Source organism: Sturnus vulgaris, chromosome 2 (assembly GCF_052056855.1).
Source record: "Sturnus vulgaris isolate bStuVul1 chromosome 2, bStuVul1.hap1, whole genome shotgun sequence".
NCBI classification, from domain to species: Eukaryota; Metazoa; Chordata; class Aves; order Passeriformes; family Sturnidae; genus Sturnus; species Sturnus vulgaris.
The window spans coordinates 58,261,647-58,278,435 of record NC_142244.1 but is presented as its reverse complement, the minus strand read 5'-3'; the positions used below and the strand labels follow the sequence as shown (position 1 = coordinate 58,278,435).

The window sequence follows — 16,789 nt, the reverse complement described above, 5'->3', positions numbered from 1 at the left end:
GTTTAATTCTTACTTCTATGAGGTAGCTGGTTTACAGCTTCATTTCTCTGAAGAGTAGAAACCTCCTTGTCACTTCAGCCTTGAGTTCTCTTTCCTCCCTTGATAGCCGCTTGCTTTTGTGACTACACTGTTCTTTAATTTAAATGCCTACTTTATACTGCTTTTTCACCTAGCAGACTTTTGTACTTTTAGGACAGAATTTGATTCCTCTTAGTATTTCTAGAGAGACATTTTGCAGACTTCTTTTTGCGTCATGTAAAAAATACTTGAGTTCTTGAATCATACACTAAAATACACTAAAATCATACACTAAAATATTTTTGCTTAATAAAATGTTGTAAAATTAGGAAATAGATAATTAGGAAATCTCTTTAGTTCCTTTAGCTTCCTAGTACCATTGCTTCTGCGTCTCATATGAGGCTTATTACTTTGGCAGAAGAATGTTGTAGTTAAAAAAGGAAAATTTTTATTTTGGAAAAAACACGAGCAAAAATATTTTAGTTTTTAGCCTGATGAATTCTGTCATTTTGTTTGTTGTGTTTCCAGACATTTCCCGAATATTTCCTACATACTTAGGTACTTTTATTAAATTAAGAGGGTCAGTAAAATAGAGAAAATCTGGTTTTTGTTTGCATACAGATATACTTTCATTAGTAACACTACAGTAAATTTCCAAAATCACTTTTAGAAGTGGCTAATCGTGTCAAATATGTCTGTATTTCTCTCTTGTTGTTTTTTACAGCATGTTGGGGGGTTTGTGGCTGCACTTTCTTTTTTTAACCTTAAAATATGAGCATATATATTTAAGTTTCTGAGTGCCATATAGGCTTTTCAATATATACCTCCTGTTTATTAACATCTAGACCTAAGCAGCAAGATACATCTGAGTGCCCAGTACTTGTCAAATGATGCTATAGACTTTCAGTCCTCTGAGCCATGGGTTCCTCATAATTTCTTTTTTAAAATAATTACTGGATTTTGTGGCATTTTTAAATATAGTTGCTTTACATAAACAGTGTGAGAAATGTTTTTTCATACTCAAGCGGTTTTGTGTTTATCCAGATAGGAATTTAAATGCTTCTGTTGCTCCTTAGTTTAAAATGCACAAGACTGGCATTTGTTTTTAACTTACAACGTTTGACATGCTATAGGTTTAACTTTTTCTAGTTTCCTTTGTACATCCTGGTGGCCTAGTCAAGGTAACCTGGTTGGAAGAACTAACTCTATCCAGGACCATCCTTATCTCACACTGAAGACCCTTTAAGAGAAAACAGTGTTGGGGCTGAAGTAACTGGTGATGATAGTACACCTAAAGTGCACTGACTGGAATTTTTCAAGCTGTTTTTGCTAGTGGATGTGATTATTAAACTTGTAAAATGCTTGTCTCGTTATGGTTGGTTTAGTGTTGTGCAGAATTTAAAATCTGCATAATCTATTGCACAAAGACAGCGTTTTATTTCTTAGAAGAAAGATTTCAGATTGACCCTTTTTTAATATTTTTAATGTTTCCGTTGTATTTCTATATTTGCTTTCCTATATTTTCTGCTTTCTTTTGTTTTCTGTTTCACCGTTTTATTTTCAGCCAGTGTAAATTAAGTGGAAATGTCTATGCAGGGCTGTGGCTTCCATTTGAACACTGAGTTCTAGAGGTTAGATACAGAAATCTGCAGGCTTCTAGGTAACGACATGGTTGTTGGTAGTAAATAAGTCCTTTTGTTTTGATACAAGCCATTACTCAGGCGTGTAAGTCATTGTTTTGGAGATAAAACCATGAATGATAATTCAGACTGAACTGAAGCATCAGGAGGCGTTTCCAAAAGCTCTTAAGAGGTGACACTGTACAAGCTAAAATGATAATTATAAAAGTATTTCATGTATATATTTGTCAGAAATTAAATATTGAACAGAGTGATTACTAAAGCTATAGCCCAGTATAATGTTTTTATTTCAAACCTTGCAGATTAAGCATGGATATTTCAGAGAGCAATGCTGTGAGTCTGTATGCCACAGAGCCAGCAACAGTTTTAGAATTTCAGGAGTCTACAGTAACGTGTGTTTATATACCTTCTTTAGAAAAAAAATTGTTAGATGCATCATGTTCAAGTTGCTGCACAATGAATTACTTATTTGCCTTTGTTTTTATATATATAGTGGTCAAATACAGATGGACATGTCTTCTCTTGGACAGGTATGTTAATTAGTATATAATTCCAAAATATTCTGGGGGGAAAGACAGAAAATGAGGCCACGTTTCATCATTTAATAATCTGCCAATTAGGGAAGGCAAAAAAAAAATAGGCTGAAGGGCAGAACTAATTCTTCTTTAACGTATTTATGGAAGTCTTGTGGGATTTGTTTGCTTGTGTCTGTATATGTAAAATTTTTCTGTGTTTTTCTGTTACTTTTACATTTTAGTATCCCCACCCTGTATCCCTGTATGTCAGTTCAGCTATGAATCATCTGCCATTTGACCTCCTATCACCACCTTTTGTTATAGGAAAACAGTATATTCATTAAGGATAACCCCAAAATATTTTGTAAAATATAAGTTAGTGTTTTTCCAGAGTACTGTCACTATAATTATGGAGAGTATAGGTAAAGTATGGGTTTTGAGTTTTACATTGTAATATATGTTGCTTGTTATTTGTTGTGTATCCTGTCTGGTGAATTGATATTTTTTATGAAGTAGTTGGTTTACATTTACATTATCCAGCTGTTAGTGTTGGAACTGCACTTATATAATATCTACTTACTTCTCTGTCTGCTTTTTGTCACAGTATTTGTAAGAAATACTTCAAGGTAATGTTATGCAAAAATAAGAAAAAAAACTTCTATTTCCAGTGGTACAGACAGAAGAGTTATTTATCTTACAGAGAGAAAATGCTGAAGAAGAACTGGAATTCCAGAGGAGGAGGGAGTTGATTATGGAGAAAGCAAAGCCTGAAGCGAGAACTTGTGAACAGGGTGAAAAATGGTCACTGAGCCAGGTACGGAGGTGTCCAGATGCAATAAATGTGGTAACATTTGGAATGGATCACTCTGTCAGTTTGTGTGTGAGGACAATGGGTTTAGACGCAGGGTAGGGTTTGGGCATTTTTTTTGCCTTAGCATGAATCTCAAGGTTTGACTGTAAATGGCATGTTGATTAAGACTTATCCCTTCAGAAAGAATTTAGATAATAAATATATCCAATAAGGATAGTAGTTGCAGGTCTTGTATTCCCCTGGAAAAAATACCTTCTCAAAGTTAAGTCAAAGAAAATGTAGCACTTGAGTTTTCATCCCCCTACCCCAAAAATTCTTGTAGTTATGTAAGTTTCTAAGTTTATGTTAACAGCAGTTTTTTATTGTATTTAATATGCAAGCAGACTGTATATAGGTTGAGATGATAGTTTTTAAAGTTTAAAAAATATTTTAAGATTTGTATAGTGTAATGATCCAGAAATGTAGAACTACAAAAAAAATTAAATATTTGGGACATATGTTACTTCAGAACTTGCTATATAGGGATTTTGTAACTGCACTTTGCAAGCAGATTGTGAGAAGAAAATTACAGATGATGCTGTCTATATTGGCAGTGCCTTAATATTGTCTGTTCTATCCAGAAATAGGGGTGTTTTATGGTTTATCTTGGCGCTTTTCAAATATTCTTATATATAATCATCATCATAATATCAAATTCTCCTGTGATAAATGTGTGACTTTGTTAACCTAACTTTGTCTTTACTTTTTCTTTAAAACATCAAAAAAAAGGAGTTGGTTATTTTTCTTTGTTATATTATTTTACATTTGATTTACGACATTTTATTTGGAGCAGCTCTTATTTCATTGGTGAGATTAACAGATAAGACTAATTCAGTGTCAAACTGGTCTTTGTGTTTTCATGATCTGTTTAGTAAAGATTCACCTCTCCAAGAGAGGAAAAATCTTCCTGAACACTTATGGGGGTCTGATCTGGACTGTCTTATGCAGGTGAAAATACTAGGCACTCTCTCTGAAATGGAGACACTTACTGGAAGAGCAAGTTTTTAATCATGCTATGCTCTGTGTAGTACAGTAAGCACTTGTGTTGCTGCTCATGTTGCTAAATGAATTCAATTCAGCATAAATTCAAAAGTCTGACTAAAATAAAATAGAAGAGCCCAAGCATGCAAGTTCCCAGGTGCAACTGGCTGGGATCAGATGAGTAAGATTTCTCTCTATTTATTCTAGGTAATACAGTAGTTGAGCTAATATTATGAAAGATGTCTAAGGCTGAAGAATTTTTTTTTAGTCTTGTAAAGTGGCCAAGAAAGGTCATGAAGCAAAATGGGATGTGTCGTCTTCCTTCCCATTGTGCTAACTTTTGGAAAGCTGTGTGACTGTTGGGACCTAGTGTTCCAAGTGCTCTCTTTTGTTTCCATTTTTTGTCAATTAAAAAATAATTGCCCTAGGGAAATTGTTTTGGATTGAATTATAATATACTTTCACTTATGCCAGTTGTCTTTCTGTTAAATTATATTGCTGATGAATTAATGATTTTATTTCATATTTATTAATATGGTGTACATGTTTCCTATCTACTACAGAAATGGTAACAAAAGGTATGTGATGTTGCAATTATAAATTTAATTGTTTACAGAATACTTCTCTCTTCAAATCTGTATTGAAAATCTGTATTTGCAAATGCAATCTTTGAGATAGTTTAATTTAAAAATATGCTGCATTTTAACCAACAAACATTGAAATCTTATAAATGCAGTTATAATCCCTTAGTATTGAAGCAAAACAGTTAATGACAGATCTTTGTGAATAGTTTCCACGTGCTTTTTAAGAAGAGTTATTTGGCTATCAGTAGAAGTATTTATGAGGTATTAATGTGTATCTGACTATAATTAGTAAAATGTTCCATTGCAATGTATCACTAATATAGGTTCTGAAATGTTTTTGTCTTTTCTTTTTAATTTTTCTTTTCTTTTTTTTTTTTTTTGCTTTCCAATGCAGAATGATCTAATTGTTTGGAACACAAGTGGGCAAACCTCTCACAATGAGGTAAGATGTCATTTGTTTTATATGTTTTATGTCAATGTTTCATAGACTAAATGAAACATAACTGAATTCCACAGAACATATGACTGAGATTTTAATCAGAAATGATTGTGGTTTGCTTGGCGTGTGGTTTAATCTTGTCATCTCAGAGATTTACTAGGTTATAAAAATATACTTTCTGATCAGCTTGCTTCAGAATTATGCAGTTTAGTATAGAACATTTGATTTTTTTACATTTTCTCCATTCAGACACACTTTTTCTTCATTCAGACACAATTTTTCTTTAAGCCTTCTTTGTTCAACAAGATTTCCTATTGATTTTAGTGCAATTTCTTTTGGCACAGTTGTGTCATGTCTGATTAGTTTTCAGAGAGGAATCTGACTATTGATCCTCTAGCTTTCTAGTGCAAATCTCATTGGAAGATCAAAAGTGTAAAAACCCTATGGAGCTCCTTATGGAGATTTACTTTCATATTTTTTTGGTGCAGAGATGGGGCTTCTCTCTCTATATTGCATTCACCATAAGCATCTTGCAAATTCGTGAGCACCCAGCCACCATCCACCAGTCTTGGTGATGAGACTTCTGTAGTTGCCAGCTGCCAGTGGAATCACTTTTTAAATGGGATTCCCATTATGGAGTTTGGTCTTAGGACTCTTTCAATGGTGCCATTGGTGATATGATGATTATACCTCCCCTCTCCTGTATGTTGCTGCTCCATTCTTCCTGCTGAAAGACGACTAAACTCTTAGCCTCATTCAGTGTCAGGGGAGATCCTGCTCTGAGCTGTAAGCTTAATTTCCTCTTTTCTGTTTTTAATGTAGAAATTCAGTGTTGCATGCAAAATACCATACAGAATTGTAGTTATTTCTGTGAAAGAAACAAACGTATCTTAAGAAAAAACATGCCTTTGCTTTGTTTTTTTAAATGTACTCTGCCACAAAATCTATGTTTGATGGAACCAAGTGATGATATGGAAGATTACTGAGAAGTAATTGAGCTTATTTATAACTGGGGGAATATCTTGCTATCTTTTGTCAGAAACTCATCTTTTCTAGGAGAGAAATTGGGTGCAATAAAAAAGATCATAGGTTGGAGACTATATTGTGTTCAGATTATGGTGGAATAGTTATAGCTTGCAGTGTTGTTAATTTTTGCATTTTGCATGGTCGGATATGCTGAGATGCATTCTGGTTGTTATTCTAACTTTGATGTATGTTCTTGAATTACACAGAATAAGGATAAAAGTCCAACAATGTCTCCTACTACAAATACCACAATCCCTTTTGGTCTGAAGCCACGATCAGGTAATGTGGGAAACCAGTTTGTGTGTACTGGTTTGGGGTTTTTTACATCTCTATTAGTATTAGATATCTCTATTTTTTCCCCTTAAGAAGTAAGCAATGTAACATTTTTTGTACAACAGTTAGAAGAAGCTTAGAACATTTTAAGGCACTCTAGTTTTGAATTTGTAACAAGTATTTATTTGGCACATTATATATGGATCAATTTTCATCCATTACTATTAAATTGGGTGTTTTATAAAGTTGTATGTATATTAAAAATATGTGTTTGGATATAACTGCACATATTTTATATGCATACACATATGTATCATCTGTGCTGACATACTAATTGAAATAATTAGTATGTCATTTTGCTTGATCAATATGTGGTGATGCAGTTTAAATTTTGTTGAATAATATATATGAATAATTAGGCTATTTTGGAAAAGATTTGTGTCTGAAAATTTTTCACTTTATTGAGTCTTTTAATAGTTACACTTGAGTAAACATCAAGCATCATGGAAAGCTTACAGTCCTTATTTCAGCCAGCAACTGAGTTCAATGAATTTGCAATGCACTGTAGCAGCAAAACCACCGGTCTTTTTATACACGCAGCAGTTTATTTGAAAACAAACAAACTAAACCTAAAAGCAAGTAACAACAAAAAACCTCCCAAACTTAGAGATGTATTTGAGGGCTTGGATAACAGCTTCCTTTAAAAACTGGATTAGCTAAATGATTTAATTCAGTTTTTGTCTTCTCTGTGCTGAGGTAGTCAATATTAAGTCATGCCATGTCACTTCTGAATAGTAGCTGTAGGTTTTCAGTATGTTTCAGCATACTAAGACCATAGTTCTGGTTTCTCTCATTCGCCACAAATGCTTTTAGTCAAGTGATGGTAAACCCCTACAAGCTTGTAGTTTACATAACAATATACTTGGTAATAATGGCAGCAGTTTGTGAAACTGCTGGTGAAACATTGCAAAAATATTTATGAAATTGTACCCATAGATTTAGCTGGTTTTTGTTGTTTCTTTTAAGTGTTAAAAAGCTGTTTTTATGAAGGAAGATATTTTAAGTTTCTCATGTAGTTGGGATATACAGTTAGATCTGATCAGCTGGATTTATTTGTTAGTTGGAATGTTAAATGCTGGGTTTGTCTTGTTCCTGATGATTTAGAAATGTTGGTATTTCTACATAAATTTAAAATATGGGTTAAATGATGAGCAAATGGGTCCTTCCAGGCTGATCTGTTGAAAATTACACATCGAGTGATATTGCATAGTCCAGTGGCAATATTACAATATCACTGTCAGAAGAAAAGTGTGTGAAAGCAAAGGGGCCCAGGCCATGTTGCTGCTATCACAGGATGTGGGCTGTGTTCTGAGCCCACAGTGAAATCTGCTGCGGGGACTGGAAGCTGCTTTGTGGAAGAATATGCAAGACTGTGACTTCTTGTTCAAGTGTTTAATGTGCACTTCTGAATCTTGGCATATTGTGCCCAAGTTTCTTATACTTAATGACTAGAATAGGGCCGGACAAAATAGCCTAGTGACTCTTTTTTTGGAGAGAATTTCTAGAAAGGCTGGTTTGCAATGTTTGCAGTCCTTTGCAACAAAACCTCCAAGTCACATGATTCAAGACCATAGGTGCACATCTCCACAAGTCCTACAGTTCATCCCCTGATTATACTGCAGCTGTGCATAGCCTCATTGAATACCAAAGGCAGTTGGTTAGAACCTGCTGATTTTCTGCTCTGTACTAATTGAAGTTCATATCTTCTAAAAGCTTTGAGCATGCCAGTACTGTAGTGTATTTTGGCCATATTATGGTCGCATTAAACTTGATAATATGACTTAATTTTCTTTTCCATATGAGACACTACAGGCACTAAGACCTATTAATGCACAATTTCTTACCTGATCATGTCTAATTTACCTTGAATTTATACTATGGTAAGATAGGGGAACTTGGCAATAGTAGAACTTTGTCCAGTTTCAAATAAAAATACAGTATATTAGTTATGTAGCACCACGTAGCAAAATGAAACCTTGCAAAGGCATAGTAAAGCTTCGTATTGCTTCATCTTCTGCTGTTTTGCTAACACATAAGAAATATTTACAAATAGAAGTTGTATGTGACTGAAAATACTGGCATGTTTGTGAAATCTGCATGTTCTTCCTTTTAAAGCTGGTTTGCTTGGCAGGTCTGTAGTTTCTTCATTATATTTCCTTTAAAACTTTGTACAAGTTTTGTGCATTTGAACCACTCTATCTCTGGAAAATTGTAGTTGTTAATTATATACTGCTGAGACCTGAGCTAGTGCAGAGGTCCAGCATTTCTGTGACCCAGGAAAGCTTTTCAGCTTAGTTTGTAGTGTATTTTAATAATTTTTTTCATTTCAATTCTTAATGGCCTTAGGGGAAATGTTTAACCTTACTGGAAATGTAAGCTCTAACGAAGTTAAATAGTCTTAATGCCTTTTAACTATTTAATTTTGTTAGAGCTTACCTTTGAATTAGTTGGTTCTATAAATCTCTTAAATCCAAGTGCAACATTAAAGAACATTGAAGTGTTCTAACTAAAAGGTGTCCATCTTTTTTCTACCATGTTTGGTGGAAAAAATAGTGGCAAATTTTCAATGAAAATATATACAACCATATTTTTTTCTGAAATTTGAGAGTTTATTTTCACCGTGTTTATTTTCATCTATTTAAAATGAATGTTGCTTTTTGTTTGACTTTCTGTCCTCCTCATTATTTCGTAATGGTTTATGTCTCTTGGAAAGGTGAAAGTAAACTGTTCTAGACTTCTGGTAAAGATTCCAGTTTTTTGAAGTACACACAGAAATGTAAGTGCTTCCAGAGGATAAACCATAGTGGCTTAAACTTCTGTGTTAGTACATACTGATATGTGTTCAAGACTGAAGTTCCTTTTATGCTTTCATTTTTAAGCTAGGCAAAACATTGGGAAAATTCATATCTGATGGCTTACAGAATCCAAAATACTCAAAGAAAATGTTTTGAAAGGTAATGAATGTGTTTATATTTTTTGAACGATTTTTTCCAAGGGTCAGAAGTTTACATTTAATGTAAAAGGACAGGGGACTTTTTAATTTTTCAGATTATTTCCTTCTGTGTTTTAAATATTTTCAGGGGGTATGGACTTCCAAATTCACATTAATTTTGAAAACCTTAAAAAATATCATTGAACAGAAACCATTTCCTTAGAGCTGTAGTTTTCCTCTTAGGAAGTGCATTAGCTCTCTGAAAAGTAATCACTCAAAAGAGCAAATAAATTTAAATTATCCCTCCTTCATCCATGAATTGATTAAGATCTTCGAAGGGGTGCTAATTGTTGAAACTGAGAGTTGCCAAGGTCTTGTGGTATCTTTAATATGCCAGACCTTCAAGTCTGAACAGCTTCTAATACATCTTGCAATCGAGAGTTGTTTCTCCTTTTGTGTTGTGCCATTTCTAGGTCTCTGTTTCTTAGTTTTTGCTGAGCAAAATGACAGAAACAGACAAAAAAACTTCTACTGTCAGAGGCTGACACAAGCACTGACAAAACATGAAATCGCAAAGCACTTTGTATTCTGGAGTGAGAAGTTGTTCTCTTGCAACTGTTCATGTAGCATAACATTACTGTGAATCTGGTGCCTTCAATTTGGGTGACTTGTAGAGAGCTTGAAGCACAATGTTGGTATCTGTGGTAGACATGCTTGTATTTCAAGTTAGTTGGAACATACAATGATCATTGAAACTTGACAGTATTTTTCTCTCATTTGAGTGCTAGTTACTGGTTTTCTATCTCTGGATATTTATTCCTTCCATTTTCTTCCCTAACTGCATTATCTGTGTACTTCAGAAAATAGTTGAGAATCCCAATTGCTACCAGAGTCAAACTGTTTATCTTTTGCCATAAATCTGTGTTCTGTTACCCCATATTGGCTCAGAGTTTAAATTGTGATCTGATATCGCAATAGCCAGAAGCAGTGACCCAGCCTTGGGAAAGTCTAAAGAGAGAGCTGTGGAACTCTGAAAAGAAGTTTAAGGTGAAGTTTTATGTGACACTGTCTGAATTATTATCATGTTAATACAGATTCCAAAATTGTGGGAAGGAGAAATCCTACATTATTAAGTTCCTTCTGAATATTTGTTTGGAATGGTGGAAAAGAGGGACTTTCTGTGCTTTCTGAAACTTCACTTTGTGGCTAAGTGGTTTTAGTTGCTTTTAGATCTACACAGCAATCTAAAGTTGATTTGTGTTTATAGTTTAGCATTTAGAGTGGAGGTAGTTTATAATGTCTAGTTTGATCTGAGGAACATGAATGTTGCCTGTGGAATGAGTGAATTAATAATATTTTTTGCAGGAGTGATAAGGAACATTGTGATCAGACACAGGAAGAGTTCATTAAGGAACAACATCACTGTGAAAGGCCGAAGAGAGATTTAAATCTCTGTCAGAAAATAGGAAACCGGTGTGAAGCTTTGAAAGGATGGATGATATACTGAAGAGATTCAGGAAGGAGATATTTTAAGGGTGTCAGTATCCAATTCTGAAACATTGTAGAATGGAGGTTTGAGGAAAGCTTCAGCAGAAATCCTTGCCACAATCAGGAAAAGAGACAGAAGTGCAGAGTAGATGTGATAAGGAAGGAATAAAACTTTCTGGAGAAGGGTCTGAGGATCAGTAAGAGGAGGTGTTGTGACTAGTTAAAGGAGAGAAGGCAGAATGGATGGAGAGAACAGGGGCTGTTTTAGTGCCCCAGTTTAGCCCCATAATGAGTTCATGGGTGGTCATGAACTGTAGGCATGACATGCTTTTACAGTCATCTGGTGAATAGTCTGCAGACTGTAGCAGCTTTTGTGTAGTTCAGGGACCCCAGTCACATAATTAATGATGTTGTGCTTGTTAGAAGACTGTGATGCAAGTTTGCCAAAGCTGGTTGCACAAACTCAGGATTAGCCTTTAGGAGTATTCTGTGCCTGTTCATGTCCCTGGGAAGCCTGTTGTGAAGGACCAGTACTTACACAGTGTGGTGGACCCGTTTTAGATTTGAGTTTATTGTGGGGAAGTTAGCAAGGAAAAAAGTTAGCTATTTATTATTAAGTGAATTAAAATGGAAGGAAAGCATCTGTGGTACATAACACTTACTGCACATCCTTCCACAAAATGAGATTCCAAGTGATAATGTAGTTGCTACTTCCAAAATCAGCTGTGAAATTGTACTAATATTTTCATATGGATGTAAATTGTCTTTGTGAGAAAGGGTCTTATTATGTAGTTACACAAATATATAAAAATTCTTATTCTGTAGAAGTTTCCTTCCTGAAACTTCACAGCTGGTATATTTACCTTCTGATTCAGAGTCAAGGTTTTTATCAGGCTATAATGTAAAATCTATGGGTACTTTTTCCTAAAACTTGTAACAAGTTGTTTTAAGTGCTATGGTTACAATGATCTTGCTAAGCTTAACAGCCTTAACTGCACATATAATGTATGATTTGCAAGTACTAACATTTAACTTTTCGTTCTTTTTATTCTGCACCATCTTTCATTCTTTCTCAAAATTTATGCATTTTGTATTAATCACCTTTGAATTACATCTTTGCCATTACCATACAATCCTAATGCCATATATGAAATGCTGCTGCCCACTTTTATCCCCAATCCGGTCCTTATTACCACCGTGTTTGGACTGGTTATCACTCCCCTCCAGCAGACCCATCCCTCAGTTTTCCTCCTATCTCCTTCAACACACTTACACAGGCACAAACATGGGACAACTTTAGCTACAGTATCCCATCTGAAGGAGACAGTGACAATGGTAGGTGTTCCATATATAATTTACTTAATTTTGTGTTTTCAGAAATATGAGTATGTGGTGAATGCCCTTTGTTGCTAAGGGCAAAAGACAGTACTCTCCAGGGAATGTTTGTAAGACTAAATCCCTCAGAGGATGCACTTTAATTTGCTCTGGAATATGTAGTGTCAAAAGTCAAGGAGTGAAGTTTCACTCTTTTCTACTCTGGCAAAACTGCTTTTCCCATGATATTAATTCCAAGAACTATTTTCAGTGTAGGCTTACTTGGTATATTTTCAAGAGTTGTAAAAGTTGTACTCAAACAGCAGTTAATTTTGCCTCTCTCTCTTCTGCAGTTTTTTATTTATTACTGTTTGGAAGTTACTGAACTATTAAAATATCCTGCTTCCATCTGCATTTATTGGTGCAGGTGCACAACTAGCATAGAGGAATCCATAAAGAAACAAAGCTGAAACAATCAGCTAAGCAAAAATAGTGATTTGTGTCCAATAGAAACTGTTAATAAGCTGTTCACAGTGAAGGTCAGGTACATTAATGGACTTCTGTTATTGCTGCCTTTGTTTTGTTTTTCTCCAGGGTTTTATTGTCATAATACACTGAGGCAGCACTACTTTGCAAAGTGGGCCATGTTTTGTCAGTTGCCCTAAAGTAGGAAAGTGTTTAGGTATTCAAAGGTTGCAGTACTGTCAAAAGCATCAGATTGAAACCAAGACCACAAATACTGAATGATAAAGGCAAACATTTAGCTTACTGTTAAGGAAACTTTCCTGTCTGACTATCCAGATGCTACTCTGAAAGTCACACTTGTACCACCCAAGAGTTCAGGACTGAAGCCCCTTCACAGAGGGCATTTCGTTCTTAGTTCAGTTCTTTAGTTGAGAGTATTTCCTATTTGCCTCAGTGTTCTTGGTTATAAAACTATAAAAGATAGCCTATGAGGAATCGGCTCCATAAGGGAAATAAGCGTGGAATATTAGAATGGTAAGAAATAAGGAATATAAGAACTGGTAAGTTGAAAAAACTGAATTTAGTTCATGATAGTGTGAAGCAAAGTTAGCATTTCACTGATGACTATTGTAACAGAGAAACTTAAGAGGTGCTTCTATCAGTGCAAAATTTCATCTCTGTTAACCTATATTTGTTAGTGTTTTAATCTTCTAAATGAAAGGAGTGGCACAGACTAGCTTGTGTGTTTGGGACAGATAGAAACATCCTGTCAAATCAAATCTTAAGCCAAATGCAAATGTTAGCGTTTATTATCTTGGAGTGTTACAGCAGGAACTGTGCATTTTTTTTAATTGGGGCTATTGCAGTTCTGTTACTTAAATTTAGACTGAATGAGTCAATAAAAGAGAAATGTAACTATAAACTTTCTGCCTGACTTAAACTCTGCCTGTCATTGTCCAACCTTCTTTTTGTCCGTTATTTTTAGAATCAGGCTAAATTATTTTGTGTTTTGCCTGAAGGATGATGTTGTCACGCTAAGTATTCAGTACACTGAATTCCTTGATGTATGATTAATAGTGCACAAATGTGCATTGAAATTGAGTGCAGAAATGAAAATTTTCACCAGGAAGTTTGTCCTTGACAGTGGTATGTTGAGTACATACTATTTTATTAACTACTTCATCTAACTTGTTGATGTTTGTGCAAAATACTTTTAAAAAAAATTATTGGAGCAAGTACTGCTTAATAACTTGGCTTGAGCATGGATTCAGAAAGCAGAAACTGACTCTTCTAAAGAGTGAAAAATAGACAGACATTCAGGTGTGTGTGAGGTGTGGGCTCCCCTTGCTGGAGATTGTGTGTAATGCTGAGAAGCAAGCAACACTAGGACTGTCACAACTTCCTCTCTGGGAACACTTTTTGAAAAAATTCAGTACATAACTAAAACTTTTATAGTTAATGGTTTAGAGTGTGGAGGTATTTTAATTTTGTTTTTTAATCAATTTAACTTATTTATTGAAAAGCTTCCAATTGTAGTTTCTCACTGCCTGAGATTAGCCTGCCTTTTTCTTCTGATGGAATTGACAAAGTAATGCTGATATCTTTCCCTAAGGGATGTTTGTAATCTGAAATTGGAAGGAAGTAAATCTTGGAACTTTGACTTCACAAAGGCCTAAAAAAGGATATATGTGGCCAAAGTGAATGAAGACCATAATTATACTCTAATTCTATGGAAATTGAACATAATTATGTACTACTGTTTTTGTAGATAATTATTTGAAATGTTGCTACTGTTAAAGCTACAGTGGCTTTTAAATAGAATTTTAAACCATGGTTTTACTCTTCAAGAGGGATTTTTATCTAGGTATTTCATCTGTAAGAAGCAGCAAAACTCAACTGTTAGACTTGTACAGTGAACTAGAAAATCATAGTAATTACAGCGACTGTTTTTAATTAATGTGATAAGAGTTTTTATTTCACCTCTTAAAAATTTAGAAAGTCTCCAGTAAATTCTTAGAGAGTTGCAAATGCAGAAATGCTAATACAGTACAGTTCTGGAGTTAATAGAAGGCCTTGATAAGGGTTTCTGCTCTTCAAAAACTTGGGATTTGATTTTTTTGTTATTGTAGCCATCTTAAATGATACTATTCTTAAGCAACATTTTAGATATTTTCCACCATATATCAGTGTTTTAGCAGCCTCTGTGTTTTTGGGTATGTACAGTCATAGTCATGTGTCACTTTTCTACAAAATGTTAGGAAGTGTGGATCTGTTCATACACTCTACTTTGGATAGAGAATTCAATTTCAAATGTCCAGTTTGCTTTCTACAAAGCAAAAGATTGAATATCAATAAAACTGTGGGCCTTTTGCATCTGAAGGCATGGGTCTGCTACTCTCATGCATTGTGTAGCAGGTCAGCATGAAGAATGTTTTTATTTATGATGTGTGGATCTCTGCACATCAGATCCTTGTGAATGGTGACACTGATGAAGATGTGTTGTCTACCTGGAGAAGGGAACTGAACTGCAGTCACTCTCTGTATTTCTCAGTCCTGCACATTATCTACAGTATGCTCTCCCATTCTGCCCCTGGGATTTCTGATAACATTACGAAGAATAGAGTTTACTAATATAGAACTCTAATATAGAACTGTAGTATTAGATGTTCTGTTTAAAACAGTTGTGTTTAACAAATAGCATTAATATGGCATTCCAGGAATCACTGATTTAACAGCAATAGCAAACTTCAGTTCCCTGAGAAAGTTAAATTAAGACTGTATGAGTCAAGTAGTGGAAGGAAGCAAGTTTCCTTGCTGAAGTAACTGGCCATGGTTTATTCTATCTTGATCCTTCAGTTGAATAACCTCAAGATTCACAAGGAGTTTGTTGCCTTAAGCTTTTTATAGTAACTAGGGGAAGGAACTCTGCCTTTTGGCTGAAGTGCCATAGGGTCTGTCTGTCCCTTCAGCTAGAGAAGTAACTTAGATCAATCATCTCATTACTTAAACAGTCTGCATGCAGGTTAGCCTGCACACAGTTGGGATTCCTCGTGGCTACACTTGTGTGAGATGGCAAACAAAGTCACAAACAGGGACAGTTGAATTTTGGCTGTACATCTTGTTCTTCTGAACCATTCAAAGCAGTCAGTGATCATAGAAATTGAAGGGTGTGCATGTTTGCAGAAATGTCATGTAATGTTTTCAAGGAACTGTATTGTGGGCAAAGTGATAGAGTCAACGGGACTGGTGGGAAGGAGAAGTGCCAAGAGTTTGTGCAGTGCTTCGTTTGCAATATGACTTCTTCGTGTAGGCTCTTAGTGAATGGCTGAGTCTTCCTACATTCCTCTTTGTTTGGTGGGGTTTTGGGGTTTTTTTTTAGCATAACCTTATCTAGTAGGCATTTTGTTCTGTGTAGGAGGCTTGTCACAGCTTTTTACGCAATACAGCATCTTGTTAGGAGAGAGTTCTACTTAAAAGGTGCTTCCTACCATGTTAAATGCAAAGTGTTGTACAGATCAGACTCTCTAAGGGACACTGCTGGTGCTTAATCATCTGACAAAACTTGCCTGTTGATATTAGGATTTGGATGATAAATTATCCACACTATTGATGCCTCAGGACACTGTCCAGAGCAATATCCAAAAAGCAGCTATTCTTAATTGTAATTCAAGATCAGATTTTTTTGTCATCCTGAGGACAAAAAAAAATTCTAACTGTTTTTGCTGGAGGCAATGCATAAGGATTTTGCTTAATTTAGAAATAAATAAATCAAAGTGTTTGTTCTTAAACTAAAATCTCTCTTTATAAAAATCACAGTGTTCTTAAGACCACAAAGAAATTTGGAATCAATAGATCCACAGTTCACAATTCGAAGGAAAATGGAGCAGATGAGAGAAGAAAGAGAGCTTGTGGAACAGCTACGTGAGGTATGTGAGTGTTGGTAGAATTAATTTATGCTGATGGAATGTCTTTTTAAATTTTTCCTTGGGAAAGTTGCCTAAGGAGGAAAATATAAGAAAGATTAAATGAGGCAATATTACTTCTGCACATCACATTGATGAGACTATTGCTGAAGTTCTTTATCACAATTGGATTTCTGTACTTCAGAAAAGATTTTGTAAAAATGAGAAATAATAATGGGAGTTACCTGAATAACATCCATTTAATTAGCATGCCTTGCACTGGTGGAATTAATTTAATCAGA

The 16,789-nt window shown here is 34.9% G+C and overlaps 1 protein-coding gene across 12 annotated transcripts in view; it reads left to right on the top strand.

The window, feature by feature from the left end:
• LRCH1 (leucine rich repeats and calponin homology domain containing 1) overlaps positions 1 to 16,789 on the top strand; it is a 116,183-nt gene that overhangs the window by 74,877 nt on the left and 24,517 nt on the right. For 4 of the 12 annotated variants that reach the window (XR_015801471.1, XR_015801469.1, XR_015801474.1 and 1 more), the window contains 6 exons: positions 2,152 to 2,188; positions 2,874 to 2,987; positions 4,983 to 5,030; positions 6,260 to 6,332; positions 12,034 to 12,141; positions 16,402 to 16,511. Coding sequence is in view for 6 of the 12 variants with exons in the window: in XM_088159675.1 (XP_088015801.1) it covers positions 2,152 to 2,188; positions 2,874 to 2,987; positions 4,983 to 5,030; positions 6,260 to 6,332; positions 12,034 to 12,141; positions 16,402 to 16,511 (490 nt within the window). In the remaining 6 variants the exon portion in view is untranslated. Of the gene's footprint in view, positions 1 to 1,960; positions 2,051 to 2,151; positions 2,189 to 2,873; positions 2,988 to 4,982; positions 5,031 to 6,259; positions 6,333 to 12,033; positions 12,142 to 16,401; positions 16,512 to 16,789 lie in introns of all 12 variants that reach the window. The other 8 variants (XR_015801473.1, XR_015801472.1, XM_088159677.1 and 5 more) reach the window with 4 other exon arrangements.